The following is a 23,951-nucleotide window of genomic DNA, read 5'->3' as shown; positions in this document are numbered from 1 at the left end:
ATTAAATTTAAAAAATATATTTAAGAGATTGGCTGTACCAAATTTAGAATTATATTATTTGTCCTTTCAATTTAAGGCTCTTCATATACTCAGTCTAAAGCTTCATGGAGAGTAATCAGAGCTGACAAGGTTAAACCACATAGGCTCAAAGATATTTTATTTGCTGGCACAAGAAACAAAAATGATGAATATAAATTTGGCCCGGTTGTGGACAGTTCTATTAGGATCTGGAAAATGGTGGAACGCCTGATGGGAGGACCTTTCAAATTTTGTAACAACACACCCTTGTGGCACAACTTTAATTTTTGTCTGTGGAAATCGGACATTTGTCCAGCCCTCTTGGTCTAAATTGGGCATAAACACATGCGGTGACTTATATGATAACCAAGGACTCTGCTCATTTCAAGAACAGAGAACTAAGTTTTGTATACAACCATCATCATATTTTGTCTTTTTTCAGTTACACTCTGCTCTCAAGGACTATGGAGTTCCCTGGGCATCCCCCATTTGCTCTCATCCTATGTGGGATTGGATCGCACCATCCTCTGGTTGGCCATCTGTTTCTTTAATATATAGTAAACTTAGTGATCACACTGCGAAGACCTCTTTCTATTAGACATATAAGGAATTGTGAATTAACAGATTTTGACTTATCGGTCGACTGGGAGAGGGTGTGGTCTAATCTAATCTTAACTTCTAAAAACTTGGCTCATCATCTTATCCATTTCAAAGTCATGCATAGAGCATACATAACTCCTTACAAAAGGTTTTAAATGAAACCGCAGTCAACCTATAACTGCCATATCTGTAACACTGTATCATCAGGTACTTTTCTCCACATGTTTTGGGAATGTCCAATTGTTGTCAACCTATGGACTCGTTGTTGTTGTTTTTTTCTTTTCCTTTCAGACTGTAAAAATATTGATATGTCTGTTGCTCCCCCTTCCCTGTTTTGTTTGTTTGAATTGATGTTGTTTTGTTGAATCAAAAATAAAAAAAAATATACTTTTGCTTAGTGATTTTTAACAAACTTTTTGGTCAGCTGAACACTTTTGTTAAGATATACTTGATCTATACACTGGAGATTTTATGTTAATATTTTAATACGTTAATTACATATTGACATGTTCAAGAATTTTTTTTAATGTCAGTCACATGACATGCATGTAAAGAAAAAAAATATTTCAAGTGTTTTATTTTAATTCTTAGTTATTTACTTAAAATTTTATGATTTAAAGAGTTATTAGGCAAGGCGAGTTTATTATATAGCACATTTCATACACAATGGTAATTCAAAGTGCTTTACATAGAAGGAAGTAAAATAATCATAAAAAATAATCAACAATAAAACAAGGAATTTAAAAACTTTCAAAATGATTTAAAAATGTATTTAAAATGTATTTAAAATAGTTTAAAATGGGAAATGATTATATATAAAATACAGTGGAATTAGGTTGGAAGTAGCACAGTGCTCTTTAAATAAATGCACAGCTAAACAGATTAATTTTGATTCTGGTTTTAAATGTGGCTAATGTAACAGTGGTCTGTTAGGTTTAGCATATCTGCACTGTATGCCATTGAGTGGTTTATAAACGAGTAAAAGTAATTTAAAATCAATCCTAAATATACAAACCCGATTCCAAAAAAAGTTGGGACACTGTACAAATTGTGAGTAAAAAAGGAATGGAATAATTTACAAATCTCATTAACTTATATTTTATTCACAGTAGAATATAGATAACATATCAAATGTTGAAAGTGAGACATTTTGAAATGTCATGCCAAATATTGGCTCATTTTGGATTTCATGAGAGCTACACATTTCAAAAAAGTTGGGACAGGCAGCAATAAGAGGCCGGAAAAGTTAAATGATCACATAATGAACAGCTGGAGGACCAATTTGCAACTTATTATGTCAATTGGCAACATGATTGGGTATAAAAAGAGCCTCTCAGAGTGGCAATGTCTCTCAGAAGTCAAGATGGGCAGAGGATCACCAATTCCCCCAATGCTGCGGGCGAAAAATAGTGGAGCAATATCAGTAAGGAGTTTCTCAGAGTAAAAATTGCAAAGAGATTAAAGTTATCATCATCTACAGTGCATAATATCATCCAAAGATTCAGAGAATCTGCAAAAACATCTGTGTGTAAGGGTCAAGACCGGAAAACCATACTGGGTGCCCGTGATCTTCGGGCCCTTAGACGGCACTGCATCACATACAGCAATGCTACTGTAATGGAAATCACAACATGGGCTCAGGAATACTTCCAGAAAACATTGTCGGTGAACACAATCCACCGTGCCTTTCACCGTTGCCGGCTAAAACTCTTTTGGTCAAAAAAGAAGCCATATCTAAACATGATCCAGAAGTGCAGGTGTTTTCTCTGGGCCAAGGCTCATTTAAAATGGACTGTGGCAAAGTGGAAAACTGTTCTGTGGTCAGGCGAATCAAAATTTTAAGTTCTTTTTGGAAAACTGGGACGCCATGTCATCCGGACTAAAGAGGACAAGGACAACCCAAGTTGTTATCAACGCTCAGTTCAGAAGCCTGCATCTCTGATGGTATGGGGGTTGCATGAGTGCGTGTGTCATGGGCAGCTTACACATCTGGAAAGGCACCATCAATGCTGAAAGCTATATCCAAGTTCTAGAACAACATATGCTCCCATCCAGATGTCGTCTCTTTCAGGGAAGACCTTGCATTTTCCAACATGACAATGCCAGGCCACATACTGCATCAATTACAACATCATGACTGCGTAGAAGAAGGATCCGTGTACTAAAATGGCCACCCTGCAGTCCAGATCTTTCACCCATAGAAAACATGTGGCACATCATAAAGAGGAAGATGCGACAAAGAAGACCTAAGACAGTTGAGCAACTAGAAGCCTGTATTAGACAAGAATGGGAAAACATTCCTATTCCTAAACTTGAGCAACTTGTCTTCTCAGTCCTCAGACGTTTGCAGACTGTTAAAAAATGGCCTTGTCCCAACTTTTTTGAGATGTGTTGATGCCATGAAATTCAAAATCAACTTATTTTTCCCTTAAAATGATACATTTTCTCAGTTTAAACATTTGATATGTCATCTATGTTGTATTCTGAATAAAATATTGAAATTTGAAACTTCCACATGATTGCATTCTGTTTTTATTCACAATTTGTGCAGTGTCACAGGTTTATTGGAATCGGGTTTGTAAATGGAAGCCAGTGTAAGGACATCAGATTTTCTGGTTTTAGTCAGAATCCTGGCAGCAGCGTTCTGTATGAGCTGCAGCTCTCTAATGGTCTTCTTGGGAAGCCCGGTGAAGAGACCATTACAAAAGTCCACCCTGCTGGTGATAAAGGCATAAACAAGTTTCTCCAAGTCTTGACTGGAAACAAAATAGCTAATTCTTACAATGTTTTTGAGATGATAGTATGCTGAAACTAAGGTATGTCTCCAGAATCACACCAAGATTCTTGTCATTGTTTGACCCCTAGAGTCAAGGTATGTATTCACCTTGAGAATTTCATATTTGTTTCCAAATGCAATGACTTCAGTTTTCTCCTTGTTTAACTGAAGAAAGTTTTGGCACATCTGACTGTTAATTTCATCAATGCATTGGCAGAGGGAGTCAATGGGGCTGTAGACATTTGGCGATAAGACTAGATAAATCTGGGTATCATCTGCATAGCTGTGAAAGGCAATTTGTTTTTTTCTCATTATTTGACTTCGTGGTGAGCGGTGCAAGAATTGAGGCTCGAGGGACTCCGCATTTCATGGACGTCCACTTAGACTTATGCTCTACTATACTCAAATAATAACCTCTTCTTTCTAAATATGACCTGAATCATTTGAGTACCATCCCAGAAAGCCCGACCCAGTTTCCAGTCTCTCTAGAAGTATGTTATGATGGACAGTGTCAAACGCAGCACTAAGATCTAGTAGTACCAGCACTGATATTTTGCCAGAATCAGAATTAAAGTGAATATAAATTTTTATCTTAATGAGCACTGTCTCTGTGCTGTGATGTGGTCGGAAACCAGATTGAAAATTGTTCAGCTGATTAAAAACTACCTTTTCAATAATCTTGATTTTGGAAAAGTCCCAGAAAGAAGTGAGGCCTTCACCACTTCAAAGGCTGCATTTACACCGCAGGTCTTGATGCCCAAATCCGATTTTCTGACTATATCCGATTTTTTTGATGACCTGCTTACATCATCTTTTAAAAGTGACCCGTATCCGATTTTTGCATTTACACTATACACTGCTGAAGCTACCAAACATAGACGTTCTGACCCGGAAAAGGAAGTAAAACAGCACTAAATACAATGGATGCAGATGCAAATAAAATTATACAGTGTTTTGCTTTCCACAATATTTTGAAAAGTCAACAAAAAAATCAGCAAAACATTGGTTTTGTTCGGCGGAGAAAAAGGAGGACTTAAAAGACATGAAACCTCCGCATTGCTCCACTGTATGTATCCTTCGTCCTCCATCGCGCCTATAATAAGTCATGTGATCTCAGTTGGTGGTGTCCACCTGAGTTGACGTCACTTTTTTAATGACGTACGACTCGCATTTACTGGAGAATATCCGATTTGTCTGCTTACATGGCACACGCAATTGCACGTATCCGATTCATGTCCGTTTTATTACATGGTATGTGTGAGTGCTGAATCCGATCTGAGAAAATCGGAATCCATGCGGTTTTTTCCTGCTTACACGTTCACTGGTCATATCCGATCTGTGCCACATGAGAGGAAAAAATCAAAATTGAGTCACTTGAACCATGTTAAACACACTTGAAAAAAGATGTGGTAAGGGTGTCAAGATAGCAGGTTGACGATTAAGCTTTCAAGTCAAGTCACCTTTATTTATATAGTGCTTTTAACAATATAGATTGTGTCAAAGCACTTTACAGTATAAAATAGGAAAATAGTGTGTCAATAATGCAAAATGACAATAGTAAACACTCAATTTTCAATTAAAGGCAGTTCATCATTGAATTCAGTGATGTCATCATTCAGCTCAGTTTAGTTTAAATGCTATCTCTGCAATCAAGTCAACGATATTGCTGGATATTAAGTGTCCCCAACTAAGCAAGCCAGAGGCGACAGCGGCAAGGAACCAAAACTCCATCGGTGACTAGGGTTGGGTATCGAAAACCGGTTCCAAATTTCCAAGAACCGGGTATTCAATAAGACGTGTGCATTTCGATTTTGCTTAAAGATTCCTGCGTTCGCATTTCAGTTTGATTAAAAACGATTAAGTGTAGGAACGGAAAGAATTTGCGCCCTGTTTGTGTGCAGCGCACATAAAGCGCAAGCGTGTGCACAGAGAGCAGCGGTCAGCGGTCGCGCTGTGGGTTCCCGGTTTGTGTCCGTTCTTGGACCGTTCCGTGTATTTCCACTGTAAAAAAGGTTGTTCCAAGCCGAAACTGACTTGTTTCATATTTGTCGACCAATATACAAAACTACACCAGTAGATCATCATAAACACAGCCGTTTTTGTCTTACGTGAACGTAAACAGATGAGAAAGAAAACACACATACAGTATTTTTGCTTAAAGAGACAACAGCCTCATAAACCTGTCATTAATGTTAAAGAACAAAAGAAAATCATTCACTGAATATATTTAATAACTTTAATTGATTAATCTTTATTTTATTTATAAAAAGAAAACTGTGCAGTGTTTTTAAACTTTTAATTACAGTTTCTGTACCTGAAATTTTGTTTAGTTGTATTTATTTATGATATTGCTATTGATTTGTTTGTTCCTATCTTATTACTGACTGTTTACTTGTCTTTACTTTACCGGGGCCCGGTTTGTCAAAACACTACACACAGTTAACACAACCCTACACCAAAGTAGCACAACACTTCAGATCATCTTCAGATCATTTGCAAAATGGAACACTTTTGTCAAAACTATACACAACTTTATAAAAACAATATTTTGTTACCATACATAACACACATTTCATATGACTTTAATCTTTTTGAACTAGTTACACACTGCTGTTGCTAACCTAAAACACTTTTAACAAGTCTAGTTCTCAGTGATTAGAGTACTGTAAATGAAGTACACAGAGAATGTGCAGCTATACAATAGTTCACCAAACACTACACAAGACCAATGCTGCAGACTGAGGAAAATATCATTGATTTCTCTCCACATACCCAAATCAGTCAACATGGAGAATCACAACAAAACATGTCCCAGTTGTCATGCTATTACAGTAGTGTGCATAACACTGTTAGCTCAGCAAACAACAGACAAACGTAAAATACTGTATCCAGTACAGGGTACAATTACAGTAAATAACAACAACAACAACAAGAAACATAAAAAATTATCTGAAAAAAACTGACAGTATTGTACAAAAAATACTACAGTCACACTATACATTATCTCTTCGCCTAGCTGGATCTGGCCAGAGAATTTCATCAACATCACAAGCAATATCCTCATTAGCAAGACAACGCGGGAAGAACCAGCTTGAATGTCGAATCCATCCTTACACAGACTCTGCATCTATTAGGTCACAGGCCTCCTCCATTGCTTGAATGAGGGGTAAAACATAGGGTCAGAGATCATAAACCTTCCACTGCCATGCAGAAGGGGAAAAGGAAAGGAAGGGAGAGTGTTGTGGGAGGTATTGGAATAATGGAACCAGACACCTTGTCTGTCCACTGCTTAGTCTGTCTAAAAACGTATGTGGTGTGTGTTATAAGGACCTATTTTGGCATGCCAGTGGAGGACCCCATTCTGCGTGATTGCAGCATATATTGTGATGTTACCACCACGTTGACCCGGGACATTCAAAAGAGCTCTCTGGCCAAAGATGTTTCTCCCCTATTCCTCTTCCTGCACCACTGCCTTTCATTTTTGTTGAAGACAAAAAATTCACCTGTTAACTTTTATAGTGCTTACACCTTGATTGTTGAGTTTACAGTTAAGCACCTAAGTGTCTGCACACCAGATGGCTGTGTTTGGTCAATAGGTTCATATGTGTAGCATTTTGGAAAGTGTCTTGAAATGGCAAAGAAGTGACATAAAGTTGGATTTGTTTGTTTAATGTGTTGATGTGTGTGTAATGTTTTGCAAATAGTGTGAAGTTGACATTGTGCTTACAGTTATGCAAATCTAGCCTTGTGTTTTGCTTCTTGAGTGTAAGGTTTTGCTAATTGTGGGAAAAGTTTAATTTTAGTGTGTAAGCAATCATAAAAAATTCTGTGAAAATTTTATTTTTGAAATTTATGTTATTTTAGTTGATTTTGATATGTCTATTGTTTTTTTTTTTTTGATGTGAGGAAAATTTCATATTGCAGTGTTTTGTAGGCTGCTGATATTTGCTCATGTTATTCAGCTGCAACAGAATGCTTTGTAAAAACACAGAATACATGTTTGAAATCTAAATGTTTGACTTAATTTTTTTATATTGGATTTTTTATCTTATTGGAATCGAAACTAGGAATCGATAAGAATCAGAATTGATAAGCAGAATCGGAATCGGAATCGGAATCGATAAAATTCAAATGATACCCAACCCTATCGGTGACAGAATGGAGAAAAAACCTTGGGAGAAACCAGGCTCGGTTGGGGGGCCAGTTTTCCTCTGGCCAGACGAAACCAGCAGTTCAATTCCAGGCTGCAGCAAAGTCAGATTGTGCAGAGGACTCATCTGGTTCCTGTGGTCTTGTCCCGGTGGTCGTCTGAGACAAGGTCTTTACAGGGGATCTGTCTCTGGGGCACATCTAGTTGTCCTGGTCTCTACTGACATTCAGGGTTGTCGAGGTCATCTCTAGTTGCTGAGCCACCATCTGGACTGGAATTGTACTGAATCGTACTGGATCCTGCATTGACCATCTGATCTGGATACAGACTGGATCTGGTGGCTATGGTGACCTTGGAATAAGAAAGAAACAGACTAATATTAGCGTAGATGCCATTCTTCTAACAATGTAGCAAGTACATCATGTGTTATTGGAAGTGTTCCCAGTTCCGGTTGTCCTAATTAATGCAGCCTAAAAATCCTTTAACGGATTTAAATATTAGAAATGTGTTAGTGTGTTATGTGTAAGCCAGGTTAAAGAGATGGGTCTTTAATCTAGATTTGTGTGCCTCCTGAACAATGTTAGGTAGTTTATTCCAGAGTTTTGGCGCTAAATAGGAAAAGGATCTTCCTGAAATAAAATATAATGAATATAAACGTGAGGGATCTTTTACTGCTTTGCACTGTAAATTATATGATAATTCATAGTTTTTACTTGCCACAAACATAAATTTTATATATATTTGGCAACACTTTAGAACAGAGAAGACATACTCACTATTAACTTCTTTTAAGCATGCATATTACCAGCATACAGGTTAAGTATAGCGAGAACTGGTCCTTAAAATAAAGTCTTACCTTTTTTTTTCTGTTTTTTATTTATTTATTTTTTGACCAGCAGTGTCCTAGCAACCACCCTGAACAACCACATAACAATATGATAATAAACATTCAGAACACCTAACCATTGTAACATGGTACTGTAGAACACCTTAGGATAGTAACACACTTGTAATCAACAAGAAAACAAGACTCACATCTTTTGGGTAAAACATCATTCTCCTGAAAGGTGAAAATCAGCAGTAATTATTAATACTGAGCTTTTTTCTTACTGGCAAAGTAAAAATTAGTGTTGCAGATTTATCAAAAAAAAAATTATATTTACTCTCTTGTTTGATAATAGCCTTTTCAAAATCACATTTTGAAAAACAGCCACTGTATATAGAACAAATAGGCAACATTTTTGCCAATGGCTGTAGTATTGATTTTGCACAGCCCAGCATCTTTATAAATCGTGCATTGGATACATAAGGTTCCCCACCCCCCTTGTCATCCCACGGTCAGCACCTCACCTTAAGCCTGGGCCCTGGGCATGTGCCATGTCATACCAGTTGTTGCGTATGTTATCCATGAGGGTGCATGGCTCCCACATCTCAAGACTTCATTTCATCCCATCATTCAGCTCCCTCAAAAGCTCCACCTGTTAGTCACATGACAGTAGGCAGTTTTTGTATGGGATCAGCATGAACTCAAATCACCCAGAGCCTTCATTTGTAAAGACTTTTCAGGAATCTTAGAAGCTTACAGATATTTTGGTTTGTTTGTTTGTTTTTTACGCTGTTTTGTTGTTGTTGTTTTTTGTCTCTTTACTGTTGTTTTTTGTGTGGTAGATAAGAGACTAATGAACTACTAACGAACACACTTGTCATACTAACAAAGTCTACGGGGGAGTGCTCATACTGAATAGAGACCAGCAATTGTGTGGAGACTAAAGCTCAGCGGTTGCTCTAAACTCGCTCCGGTTGTGAAAAGCGCACAGTGCATACAACTGACTGATACAGCCCAAAGCAGTCAGTGTGTATTCCCAAATGAAGCGCCTGCAATCTTGATACAAATTTCCTTTGGCAGGAGTTTTGCTGCCCAGCCTCATATGCAATTTCCTTCATTTAGTCTTTGTGGATGGGTTCTTAAATAGTCCACAATAAAGTCCCCTAGCTAGCAGCCCTACACAATGATCTCTGCAGGGTGTGAGGTGCATTTGTGTGTCTGTGGCTGATAAGGCTGGTCCAACTATCGACCCACACGAGTTCAATACCCCATCCCCATTGATTTATCATACGCCGCTGTCTTCACAGAGCGGAATGGCTGCCTGAGCGGGTTGCTAAGTTGTTGAACTTCCCCCGTCCACATTAAAGAAAGTCTCAGAGAGACCTAAATACGCTAATGCTGACACCAACACAATGTAAGCACACACCCCTAAGCCCATAAAAGCGTGGGCAATAACTCAATACAAGTACTAATTGATACTAATGCTAATGGTAGCACTAACACAATGCTATGTACACTGCCATATATCTGGATGAGAGTATGTAGCAAAGATTGGTGGTAGAAAGTTGTCCTAAACCTTGCTTTGTGTGCATGCAAGACATTTTTGAATCTGATTGTGAATCTGAATCTGATAAAAAAAAATCATGGCATATCAAACGCTTCTCATTACCTCCCACTTGTACCAAACCCTTCTCATTAAATTCTGCTTTATTTCATTGAGTTTGATTCATTACCTAAATCACAGCACTGAGATACCAATTATAAGGAAGTAATGGTGAGAGATGGAGCTGCAATTTAAGTTTAGCCATCTTAATGTGCTATCCAGTTGCAAATGCAATGAAGAGTAATGTTCTACTCTGATAATTTACATGCATCTTAAAGGCGGCAATAAGAATGTTGGATGTACTGTACGGAATCAGGACGATTATTTATTAATCCAGCCCAAATTAATTATAGGTGTACTCATTCATTTGCCATTGAGTAAATTTTGCGTATAAAGAAATAGTACTTTTGTGAAATTTACAATTAACATGATGCACACTCACATATCCAGTCCAGTCATATCTAGAATTTTGAGATTAAGCAATCTGACGATTGAGGTACTATATACTGTTAATACAAATAATAATAATAATTTTACTTTCTGAGTGGAAAAGTAAAATGTTGCTGTAACAGCAATTAAATAAGCTGTGACACAAAATGTTTGGTCCATAAAACAGCCATATACAGTTGAGGCCAAAAATATTGGCCCCCTTGGTAAATATGATCAAAAAAGGCTGTGAAAATTCATCTGCATTGTTAATCCTTTTGGTCTTTTATTTAAAAAATTCACACAAATGTATCCTTTCATTGGATAATAAGAAATTTAAAATGGGGGGAAATATCATTATGAAATAAATGTTTTTCTCTAATACACATTGGCCTCAATTAATAGCCCCCTTTTATTGAATACTTTTTGAAACCTCCATTTGTCAGTTTAACAGGTCTAAATTTTCTCCTATAATGGCTGATGAGGTTAGAGAACACCTGACAAGAGATCAGAGACCATTCCTTCATCCAGGATTTGGACTGGGCTTAAAAGTAATTCATTGAAAATTCATTATTCGTTTAGCTTTAGGTACATCTCTAGTAGATATCTTTTCAATTTTACATCTGATGCATGAACTGGCCTAAACAGTCTTACTACCTGCAAGGAATCTTTTAGCATATTTTGGAATAAAAGGGCAGTTGCCAATAACATTCACAGGTATACATTTTATCAGTTCATGCTTTCCCTGGGAATCAAACCCATGACACTGGCATTTCGTTCACATTGATCTACTCTTTGAGCATGGTTATTACTAGTAGAAATGTGGTTTGGTCACCCAAGCCAGAAACCTCATAAACTGGCTAAATTATTGTTTTCTGGTTTCATTGCAATACCTCATCTACAATATACAAAATTCATATAAATGCAATCCAAATGCAATTACTGCGGACATTCTTGTAAATACAATTACAAGAATAGCCTTGCTCCATCATTATAAACATGACAAATCAACAGAAATCTAAAGACATCTTATATGTAAAGTTAGCATGTTTGTGTCAGTAACACTGTTATACCATGCAAAGTCTTAAATGCAAAGATGGGTGTCTGCCGTTTGAGGTAATGTGAGCAGCTCTCGGGGACAAAAGACAGAGTAAAGGGGCCAGATTTACTGAGTGGAGCATCTGAGGATAAGAGCAGACCTCGGATGATCAAAGTAAGACCCATGTCACTGATTTGCATGGTGAGAACCTCCTCATAAGCTTAACTTTGCTATACCACCTAAGGAAAGATTCTTCTGTTGGATCCTCTTATTCTTAGCCTATGGGAATCCAAACCTGATATTTAGTCTGGCAAGTTTTCTCAACACATTTAGGTTGCCTTTGAGCTCTTGTTTATTTCATGTCAAAGCAAAGCAAAGCAAAGCCATTATTTAAATATAAAAGTATATTTCTGGGTGTAACGTGATGCTCTGGTTTGTGATGTCATGGTTTAAAGTTAAAAAATTTCATTGAAAAGTTGTCAGAATTTTTCAGTTTTGATTAATTTAAGCTTAGCTAACTAAGATAAGTTATAATAAACATTATTATCAGGATATATTGGCTATAACATCCAAACTTTTATGACTGGATTTTTGGATAGAGTGAGATGCAAACTGGATGTTATAAATCTGCCAGTGTGTCAATGGTGGTCAAAATATTAATTTATGCAATTATATATTAAAACTGTAATTCATTCATACACAAAAAATATGTTTTTAATTTTTGAAATAAGAATAGCAATGCATTGGGGGGGTGGATAATATTTTATTAATAAGGGGGGAAGTCATTAATAAGGGGGAAGTCGTGGCCTAGTGGTTAGAGAGTTTGTGTGTGTGTGTTCACTGCTGTGTGTGTACACTTTGGATGGGTTTAATGCAGAGCACAAATTCTGAGTATGGGTCACCATACTTGGCTGTAAGTCACTTCACTTTTTTTTTTTTTTTTTTTTTAAATGTAAGTATTCATACTGTTGCCAAATTAATGTGGTGAAAGAAATAGTTAAACCAACAGAAAAAAAGGAAATTATATCATAGAGGAACCCAGCAGACCCTCATAACTGTGTACCAAGCTCTGTAAGTCTCTTATAATATCAAATCATTTACAACCACACTAACCTTAGTTCCTGTTGGTCACACTTTAGTTTAGGGACCAATTCTCATGGTCACACTTTATTTTAAGGTCCAATTCTCGCTATGAGAAAACCATTCTTTGATTTTTGCCTCAATTAACTTGTAATTTGATACTTATTAAAAGTTAGTAAGGTAGTTAAATTTTGCTATTTGGTAGAATTAGGCATGTAGAATATTGTCATGCAGATTATGTGCTTTGTAAATTCAAATAAACAGCTGATATGTTAATAATAGGCATACTAATAAGCAACTGGTTAATAATGAGAATTGGTCCCTATGATATTGTGTTTCCATTCTCACTATTATTCCCTACTTGTTGCTTAGCATGCATATTACTAGCATATTGGCTGCTTAGTAGTATTTCTATACCTAAACTTAACAATTATTTAAAATAATGTGACCGAAAATGTCATGTGTTGTAAATATTTAGGAATTAATTATGATATTGATTGATTATGATACATGTAAAATAATATTTTTTAATAAGCATTTCTCAAAATAATAATAAAGGTGTGTACACTTACATGTGCAAAAGTGTTAAAGTCTGACCTGATCTTACCCTAAACAACAGGTGGCACTCTGTTTGAAGATGGCGGCTCTCGGCTTTTGTCATCTCTTGGCTGTGCTCCTCATCACACTGTCCCACACCTCGTACAGCTCTGAGATCCCATCTGAAAATGCCAAAAAGTGTCTGATCGGGTCTGCCCCCTCTGACTCCAAGCAAGACCAAGATATGGGACTTCTGGGCAGCAGCCAACGACGGAGATACTGGACACGTAAAGACAGGGATAGTATTGGGCTTCACTCGCAAAGGCCACTGGATCAACCGGAGGATGATGGGACAAGTCTGGAGGGTCTGAGCCCTGTAAGGCTGGAGATGGGGCCTGGGGACAGTATGAGGACGGAGGTTCATGAGGAGGTGAGGGGCCCTGCTCATATGCGGCGGGGAAATCCTCCTCCGGAAGGAGAGTTAAATCGTAAAGGCAGGAGACATGGTCACGGGCATCAGGCTGATCACAGAAAGCAGGAAGGCAAAAGAGACAAAGGTCGAGCTAAAGGTAATGAGATTTGCTTTTCTATTTTTCCTATGCAAAAAGGACAAAGGAATCACACTGGTGCCAGTGGCAATAGTTGCTTTTTAAGGGTTCAGTCTTTACAACAACCTACTAAGACCTCTTTTGGTTATCACCAAAAAATTGCTAATTACTAAAAATGGAAACAGTTTTTGCTTTTACAAAAACATTAGTCTTTTAAGTCTGTTTAGTTGACAACAGGTTTATAAATGATTTTCGTTAGTAAATGCTAAAATGTATGTATTTTTTTTTTTTTTATCTTGGCAATTATGAAAATGTAAATGAACACATGCCATGCTTCACTCTGAAAAATGTACTGCATCAGACTAAATTGCAGCCTTTTTTACTTTCTCTTATCTAAAGCACTTTGAATTACCATTGTGTACAAAATATGCTATATAAATAAACTTGCCTGGCCTTGCCAACATTTAAAGTCAGCTGAAGCTGCATGAGAGAAAGGCTAAAAAGTTTTTATCCACAGGAATGACACACAACATGCAATTACATACGTAATTGGTAATATAGCACCTAAAACTACTTTCGTGATGGTTTTTGGAGCTTAGCAGCACCTTTTCACAATATCCTATGACTATTTAAAGAGCAGAGATTCTTCTAAATGTCTCATTTGTGTTCCACATAAGATAGAAACTCTAGTTTGGAACAACACAAGCATTGTTATTTTTAGGGTGAAGTTTATTCATTTATATTTGCAGAGTGACATATCTAAACTTCCTCTGCTCACTGACGGGTAGATATAGAATATTTTCCCCAAGTAACTTAAAATTTATTCAGGTAAGCACACATCCAGCTTCAAACCACATTCAAAGAACAAGGACTATGTACAGTATGTACTACAATACACTGATTGGTTCAGTAATGTCTTATTTGCTGATTTGGCACTCAGTTATTAATTATTGTTCTTATACTAATCCAACATGCTAAATATTTGAATGGTAGTGTATCACAAATTTCATAAAAATATTAAGCAGCACAACTGTTTTCATCGTTGGTATTAATCAGAAATGTTTCTTGAGCGGCAAATCGGCATATTAGAATGATTTCTGAATGGTCATGTGACACTGAAGACTGGATTAATGATGCTGAAAATTCAGCTTTACTGCAGGAATAAATGAAAAAAATGACACTTCAAAATATATGTAAAAGATAAGTTATTTTAAATTTTAATAATATTTCACAGTTTTACTGTTTTTACTGTTTTGATCAAATAAATGAAGCCTTAATTGGCAAGCATAAGAGACTTAATCATAATATTCTAAACTTTTGATCAGTAGTGTATATAGTGCATTGTATAGAATTTAATATATTTAACAATAAAGCCTGAGATGTTCAATAGGCCTATGGAGTAGAGTAACATTGGGTTTGTTTCTGTGTCTATAAGTAGCCATATAAGATGTTTGCCAGGTGTAAACTACGAATGCTAATTTTAGACCGACCATAGTTTCTCTCTCTTTTTCTCCTAGGGGATCTCTATGACCCTGAACCAGAATTAGACTCCTTGTTGAAGGATATGAATGCATTTGAGGATGGTTTTTACACCTCCCCGCCCAATCACGACAATGCCCCACTCACTGAAGCTCCCTCCCATCTCTTCCCCATTTTGGTAACCACGGCAATCAACGAGCATCCCCCAACACTGTCCCCAGCCTCCACCAAACCCCAGGTACCCTGGCAAGCAGACGAATCATTGAGTATGAAGGTCCGTTGTGTTGTTCAGAGTGTTTCGTTTTCTAAGTTGCTGTTATTCCTCTCATATACACAGTGGATTGTGTACAAGCTGTATATAAAAGCAGTTTTGCCTGGATTCTTTTTACTTTTTTTTTGTGTGTGTTTGTGTGTGTGTGTTAAACATTTCACCAGTATCCTGATTTTTTTTGTTAGAAATACTTAGTCAGTGGCATTACTCTTGGGACGTTTTGCTGCTTTCAGTCTACGTTAAACTGCCTTGAGTCTTTTTCCACTCTGTCATTTTGTTGTTAGATCCCAAAATGAACATCTTTATTTGAACCGCGCACTGTGGCAGATATAGATATTAAAATGCTGTTTGGAGCCTGTAGTGGAGGTACTTGTCATCCTTGTGGTGTGCAGTGCTTCATCACACAGATTTATTTACCTGTGCTTCTGTGCCGTGATTATAACTGAGTGCCGCCCGGGGCTAGATCATACATGAGTAAAATTACCCAGCTCTCTTTGCACTAGGGAGGAGGGGAGCTGTCACCATAGCAAGTGAGGGGTGAGATGTAGCTCGCCCATCCTCCTGCTCCTCTTTTTCACAGCCATCTGTTCTGCTCCATTCTCCTCCCTGGATATCTTTTTACCACTCCCCGTATATATTCAGATTCTCTTGAGAGGCATCACTAGGCGTGAATACTGATATTAATAAAAACTACATTTGCATTTCCTTAAGGAAATTTGTTTTATTTTATTTAGTTTTTTTTTTTTTTTTTATAGAATTTTATTTAAATTAAATAAATAAATGGTTTATTGGGAAATAAAGAAAAAGATAAAACAACAGTATAAAAGAACAAGAAAAATATATATTTTTTAAAAGTAATCAATTTGAACTGTTTTCAAATAATCATTTCATTTTAAAATATTCACCCATGCAATCTTTTTTGTGTGCATAATATCTTGAAAATAGAGAAATGCTTCTTGTCTTGTCAAACTCAGCTGTGATTTACATGAATCACATAAATGACTGCCTATATTTTCAATTCACAACTGCAAAATTTGACAGAAAAGTTAAGCAGTTTGCATTGTCATTGGTTGTGGACAGTTTGGCCATATCTAATGTCTGTGATGGTTACGGACCTGTATGGTACACATTTACATGTCAGTGCACCCACTCATGGTGAAATAACAGAGGTGGGATAGATACTGTTGTTCATTTTAGATTTGCTCACAATACGAGCAAAATACTGTTAAGTCTGTCAAAACCTTGTGGTGCTTCTGGCTACAGTATGTGTAGCACCTGCTGCTCTGCACATTATTTCAAAAGATCCCAACAAGGGTATTAACATGTTGAAACTGTCAAATGACATGTAATATTTTTTTTTTTTTTTTTTCATCTTTCGGTGATTGTGGTGCAAGACTTGTGAGACATCTTGGAAATTTAACAAGAAATGCTGTTGCTCAGATACAAGCAACAGACATGGTTGAAGAAATGCATTTTATCACATCTTGATGAACAGACAGAACAAGTCTGTCAAAGCTCCTTGTTTGAGAAGCTCAGTCGCACAACCACTGATGTACATGGTGCAAGAGCTTTTCAGACAAAAAATTATGTGAACACACCAAAATAGCCACATCAAAAGGTCTTCTTGCATTGAGTTCACTTTAAAACTTTGGTGTGGTTTGGAAAATGGTCTGAAGGTGCACATTATTTTGATGTTTATTTTCATATTTGTTTTTAACATTAAGGTTAACCTTACAAAATGCTGGTAAAATTGGGCATTCACCAGTTAATTAAGTTAGTGTGCAAAACAATTTCTTTCTTTCATTCTTTCTTTCTTTCTTTCTTTCTTTCCCTGATCCCATCTTTATAAGTCAATTTTGTTGAAGTGGTTCAGGTTGAATTAATTGCAGAAAATGATGTAGAAAAAAAGAAGAAATGCTAAGGAATTCCAAAACAGTATTGCATTGCAAGCACTATAATGCAAAATGGTATACAAGCATGTGTTAGTGGTATGTCTACATACGGCATGTGTCATTGGAGAATTGAGACGGTAACACACAAACCCCCAGCTGCTACTCAAATGCTGTGGTTTGCATTTCAATGACTTAAAGTACTGTGGACAGTTCTAATTAGGCTTCGATCACTAACAGCCTTAGATAAAGAAATACAAAGACAGATCTTCAGTTTGCACTTAATCTAACTGCCATTCCTATAGTAGATCAGCTGTAGTCTTAAGAGACAATCGATATACCTATCCATCTATCTCTACTACTCCATCTAGTTTAATTATCATAAGGTATATTTTGATCATGAAATAAAATGTCAAGAGGGAAACTGAGAGAATGTGGTATCTTGATGGCATGTGATAAATGATCCAGTTCTCAAACGTGATGCAAAAGCAATTTTGAATACCACGCAGTGTTTTTTCCTTGTATTGCTGAGGGAATGAGCAGCAGAAGTCAGTTATTAGTCAGTTATTATTCTCTCTGTCCTTCGCCTCTCCAGTCATTCAACTCCCAGGAGAGCACCGTCCTCAATGCTGTTCACTTGCACTGCGTCAGAGCCGCTGCTGCTCCAGCCACTGGCAAAGACACAGACTCTACAGGAGCTCACACACATATCAGCATGTGATGCCAGAAGCTTTAGAGTGCAGACTTCAGTGTATACACATCTAGGAGCCAGATTTACTGCAGCTTGCACCAGCACAATCCCTCTTTGGTAAAAAAAAAAATAAAAAAACCTAGTGAAAGATTAGTAATGAAAAGTCTTTTTTGTGACTTATTTTAGGAAAATAGATGTGAGGAGAGTATTTAAATGAATTATATATTGTGTTTACTAAAATTTGTGGTAGTAAGTTTTCTGTTTTTTGGATCGTGTTGTTCATTATGGAAATAAGTTCACTGCGTCTGTGTTCTTTAATTGCCGCAGTGTCAGTAGATCACTTGCAGAACTTTTCACTCCCATCAGTGCTCATATGGGATTGCAGTCTCACACTAAGTCGCATTGTTTAGTAAATCTAGCTCTTTTAGAACACAAAAGCATAGATTTTGAATGTTCGTACAGCTCTATTTAGGGTTTCAATGGACATGGAAAATCCAAGGGAATTTCAGGGAATTTTAGAATTGGGATTTGCAGTCATGGATATTGTATGAGAAGACTGTCAATCCAGGTCTACTTTTATTACTTTCACATTGATTTTGTAGTCTTTCTTTCTTGCTTTCTTTCATTCTTTCTTGTTTTGTCACATTTATTTGTTAAGTGCTTTTCACAGTACATAAAATTTCAAAGCAGCTTTACGGAGAATGCCCTAGGTGGATTTATCACAATTCACTAAAATTGGCACTATAAAAAATGATAATAAAAAAATAAAAAAATACGGTTTAGTTAGACAAAATGATGATATACTTAAGGCGATGATTCAGCTTGTGGTCGTAATGGTTATGACATGGATAATATTTGTCAATCTCGTAAGTCATCTGAAGTCTTCACATGTAAGGCTGGACCCAAATTGGAATTGGTGCAACATCAGGATGGGCATCTTAAGATAGAAACCAAAAAGCAAAATGATTAGCATAACTGCTGTGCATGTTATTTTAGACAAAGATGATTTGTGTTTGTTACAGTTTCATTAGACATTACTGGAATTCTATATTATGAGATGTGTTATGTAAATGCTTTACTAAAGAGATGTCTTTAATCTACATTGAAACTGAGAGAGTGTGTCTGAGTGCTGACCATTATGAAGAAGGCTGTTCCAGAGATTAGAAGCCAAATGTGAAAAAGCTTCTATAGTGGACTTTGATATGCTAGAGTTTTGTGACCTTAAAGAGCATGATGGATTGTAATGAGTTAAATACAAAAGAGCTTGACTATTTAGGGCTTCATCAGTAGCAATATTTTAAAACTAAAGCAGAACTTGAGAGTTAGCCAGTCTAGAGATGATAAAATTGGTGTGCTAAGAGCTGGCAGGAACACTAGGAGCTGCATTTTGAATCATCAGTAGCTTGTTTACGGATGCAGGGCAGGCACTTTGCAGTGCAGTACAATAATCTAGTCTTGAGGTCATTAATGCATGGAGTACAGCTTTTCTGCATCAGAAATTGATAATGTTCCATAACTTAGCATTGATTAAAGGTGGAAGAATGCTGTTTTGGTAACATGGAAAACATGATTTTCAAAAAGCAATTTGCTTTCTAATATAACACCTAGATCTAATTATAAAGCATGGAGTAGTATTTTGGTCTAATGACTTATAAAATGACTGGTCATCAAGCCTTTCATGTCTTTCATACACTTTTATTTAAAAATTATTTAAAATTGGACATCAACAACCCTTTAAATTGGAATGATGGCGTGAGGCCAGGCAGTAAATTGTTAATTAAGATCAACATGATGTCAACATTGAGCCTATGTATGGTTTTAAATGTCCCCAGTCTCATTATGCAATATTTATCAGTGTACATTATTTCAAAAATAAAATATAAAATAAATCTTCTCAAAATATAATAACTCTCCCCAACTCTAAAGCTTCAAAAGCTGTGCAGAAGGTGAAAAACAAGATAGCTGTATGCAACAATTACAGGGACAAGCACAGGTTATATTCCACTAAATGCAATGGCAGACAAAGTCAGTCTCAACAGAGGAACAATTTCAGTATCGTCCCATGTGGGATTTGAACTTATAACCTGTAGTTATAAACCCAAAGCTTTATTTATTTTGATGGCAAAACTGCTTACTGCTTTTTGAATCATGAAGAAAATGCTTTTAGTACTGAAAAAAAAAAAAAAAAAAAAACTTTTGTCCAGAAGGTGGCGCTGTCATTAAACTTGATGCTTTTTCTGACTCTGTGAGCCAGGACATACACAATAATATTTAACTTCATAGAAGTTAGCATTCTGAGTACTGTTTAGTATCTTTAATAATTTCTAGCTATTTTTATGTTGTTAGTACAGCTGTCCTGTAATATAGATCAATGCAAAGTTGTAATATCACAGATTTTGAGTTAGCACCTTACTTAAAAGTGACGTCAAGTGGATCACCCAGAATAAACCTTTCTAAAACCATGTTTTAAATCTGTCTCATTCAGAAGTCGGGTCGAGGGAAGGCTCAAGGGGAGGTGATGCCGACTCTGGACATGGCCCTCTTTGACTGGACTGATTATGAGGATATGAAGCCTGTAGACACTTGGCCATCCAACAAAAGAAAAGGTATGAAAGGACATTCTCAAATCTAATCAATAACAGTGATTTTACAATCTGTCAGATCTGTTTCCTGCAGCAGGTTTTTTTTTTTTTTTTTCAGATATTCAAGACTAAATTCTTTGGGGTGTTTAGACCGAGATAAATCGAAATGTCTGGATAAATATTTGATTATAAGATCGGATGTAGTTCTCCTAGATCTTTAACCCTCTAAGTGTAAATAAGTTGCAAACTCACAGCTGATTTCTGAATAAAGGATTTCATAGGAGGCCTGTGTCTGTCTATTTCCCCAATAAAGATAAACGTCGTGGCAAAAACAAAAATAATGGGAACACAACGCTTGATGCTGATGTCATTGACCCATGTGACCATCATCTTGACTGCCTCCCTGGTCAGTGCACCACTATGATTGTTTTTACATTACAATTATCAAAGGAATAGTTCACCCCTAACATTACAAATCTGTCATAACTTAATTTTCATCATGTTGTACCAAACCTGTATGATTTTCTTTTTTCCATGGAAAACAGGAGCATAAAAATAAAAAAGTCTTCTGGGCACATTCATGAGCGAATGAGATTAACCCTTTGAGTCTGATCTTTTCAATCAGAATAGTTCATTCTCAAATCTGATTGGGGTTCAGTGACATAACACTCTGCCTAGCTAGTATTATGTGTCGTTGAATAAATTACACAGCTACTCACATTGTAATAACATTGTCCAAACCACATTGCTTTAGTCAGGAACATGTCTGGGTCATGAAAAAAAAAAAAAAAATTGTATTTTGCTTTGTACTTTTGTACAAACAAAAGTTTGTTTCAACCACAACATACACATTAAATTTGCAAAAGTTTGTTGGAACAATGGTTTTAGGAATTGATGAACTAAAACACTATAATATAGACCTTCTATAGAAAAGAGTGGCCTTTCTTTTTTTTCCCAAAATACACTTTCTGTGTTTCACAGTTGAAAAAGTCATATTGGGTTAGAATGATATGAGAATTTACTTATCTTTTTCTTTTTTTTTCAGTGAACTGTTTATTTAATATATGTATTAGCAAAAAATAATATAAAATACTCGCCAGTGTTTACATTTGTGGTTTATCTTGTTGTGCTACGACCAGGTTCCTGTTGTGACCTGAGAGAACATGAGTGCAAACCTCACAATCGCGGCCTAAACAACAAGTGTTATGATGACTGTATGTGTGAGGAGGGTGGGTATGACTTTTTTTGGTTTCCTTAGAAGGTAACATTCTAGAGCCATACAAACAAAATGTAAAATGGAATCTCATAAAACCTGTCTGGGAACATGTCTGGTTCATACAGTATTTCACTAATAAATAAATAAATAATGAAAAATAAACAAAAAAATGAATATTGCTTAAAGAAAATGTTTATTTTTTTATAAATGTTTATTTTTTAGAACTATAAAGTTTTTTATTATTATTATTACATCAGGGCCCTAACCTGGGAACATGTAATAAACAAAACATAATAAATTAATAAATGTAAATGTAAAATTCTTTAGGTCTGCGTTGTTATGCCAAGTTCCACCGCAAGAGGAGAGTGACCCGAAGACGGGGCCGCTGTGTGGAGCCAGAATCAGCCAACAGCAACCAAGGAGCCTTCATCACCATCTGACATACTGTACAGAGAGATACCCCATGACTGATGATGGACTGAGCTTTGAAGAATGTGGGTCAACAATGAATGTCTTCAGCCCACAGTATAAATGTACATACACTGTTCATCTGCCTGTCAGGGTTGTGCACCATTCAGAATTCTTGAATTTGAATTGAGGTAGCAATCAGTATACATAATTGTAATTTGAAACAAAAAGTAGAATTTAATTTTTCAGTTTGAATTAACCATGAATGTTGTCACACACAACATATGGGATATTTCTAGAAACACTAGATGATATTAATAATACGATTTTGAAATCCCCCTTATTAAAATCAAATTACTTTTTTGGACCATGGAATTAATCAAAGCCAACTAATGGACCACTGAATTTTCTAATGTACTTTTATTATTAGTACACTTGTGTGGATAAGCTCAATATATTATGTAATTGATAGATTCAAATTTGGTCAGTATTTATTTTTTCTAAAATTATTTGAAAACAATTTGGTGATATTTTTTTTGTGATGCAGGGTGGCATAATTAAAATCTAAAAAAAAAAAGTCTCTACCTAAAATTTAGCAAAACTCTAAAAGCATACCTTTACACACAATTCATCAAAGCTTCCAGCTGAAATGAACACTAGAGGCAGTAAAATGGTAGTTATTTTCAAAATGATGATTATGGGGACAGATTTTCTATTAATAAATATTTTTGTGTGGTTCCTTGCACAATATTATAGCATAACCTCAAAATGCTTTTACCATAGCGCATGATTTGTAAATGAACACATTTTGACACTGGCATCACATAATCAGCTCCATATGTATGGCTTTTCTAACATAGTAAACTTGCTCAGTATCTCACCCGGTACAGCACTGCACTTTGTGCTGCAGAACGCTCAGCTGTGAGTTCCATGAAACACAGGATAAAACACAACCTTGGTTGGAAGTTAAACAATGTATTTACTTTATAGAAATATGTCTGTGCAAAGAAAAATTATTTGTGCGTATTAGGGATTACATAGGCAGAATTATACAATAATAGTGATTAAATTGACAATGCAGTTGTTTATGCTGTGTCATTCAACTTAAATTTCTAGGTAGAATTTCTATTCAGTAAATTCCTCTTTTCTGTTATTTAAATACCAATTCATCATTCTGACTGTGGCCAATTTAATTTCGCAGTTCACATTTATGAATTTCAAGGAAGCAGATTCTTAAAGTATGAATTTTGCCCAACCCTGCTGTTTACTTTTAAGTTTGAACAGAATAATTTGTGTCTGAATGGAAGGCTTTTTCTACTGATTATTGTTATACTACTGTCAGTAACTACTGCTACTCCTGTATTAATGGATATTGATTTGTTTGGTTTATTTGTAATATATGCTTTATTTATTCAAGTACCAAACAGCTTCTTTTATTGAGAGATGTTGGACAGGGAATGTGCTCTTCTTTAACGACTGCGTGTTCTGACAGAAAGATGGATGCTTGAATGAGTGATTGTTACCTGTATGGGTTAGAGGGATAGAGATGGACAGAGGAGATTGAGGGGAGAGATGGATGACTTGTCAGTTCAAATCACTGAGCTTCTTTATGGTCTGACACACCTCTGTGTCCCGTCACTTGTTTTAACTGTTTACTAGACTTTTGTGTTAGTGGGGCTGTAGATATGCTTTAGTCTTTGTAAAGTTTTTTCTTTTTTTCTGTCACCTTGTTTTCAACTTGAAATTTCTCAAGCTCCATAAATTGTCATTTATTTTTAACTGATACACCAGAAATAAACTTAACTGAGGACA

At 36.2% G+C, this 23,951-nt stretch overlaps 1 protein-coding gene across 2 annotated transcripts in view; it reads left to right on the top strand.

Annotated features, from left to right (window-relative positions):
• The window catches only part of LOC109059499 (draxin-like), a 28,232-nt gene extending 4,281 nt beyond the window's left edge, over window positions 1-23,951 (top strand). The window contains exons 2-7 of one of the 2 annotated variants that reach the window (XM_042733394.1): window positions 13,138-13,624; window positions 15,121-15,320; window positions 20,419-20,539; window positions 20,829-20,921; window positions 21,655-21,744; window positions 22,059-23,951. In XM_042733394.1, the coding sequence (XP_042589328.1) occupies window positions 13,156-13,624; window positions 15,121-15,320; window positions 20,419-20,539; window positions 20,829-20,921; window positions 21,655-21,744; window positions 22,059-22,171 (1,086 nt within the window). In that variant the 5' untranslated portion in view covers window positions 13,138-13,155 and the 3' untranslated portion in view covers window positions 22,172-23,951. Of the gene's footprint in view, window positions 1-13,137; window positions 13,625-15,120; window positions 15,357-20,418; window positions 20,540-20,828; window positions 20,922-21,654; window positions 21,745-22,058 lie in introns of both variants that reach the window. The other variant, XM_042733393.1, reaches the window with a different exon arrangement.

This window comes from Cyprinus carpio, chromosome B11 (assembly GCF_018340385.1).
Source record: "Cyprinus carpio isolate SPL01 chromosome B11, ASM1834038v1, whole genome shotgun sequence".
NCBI classification, from domain to species: Eukaryota; Metazoa; Chordata; class Actinopteri; order Cypriniformes; family Cyprinidae; genus Cyprinus; species Cyprinus carpio.
Note: the sequence above shows the minus strand (reverse complement) of the source record. Positions and strands in the feature narration are given on the sequence as shown.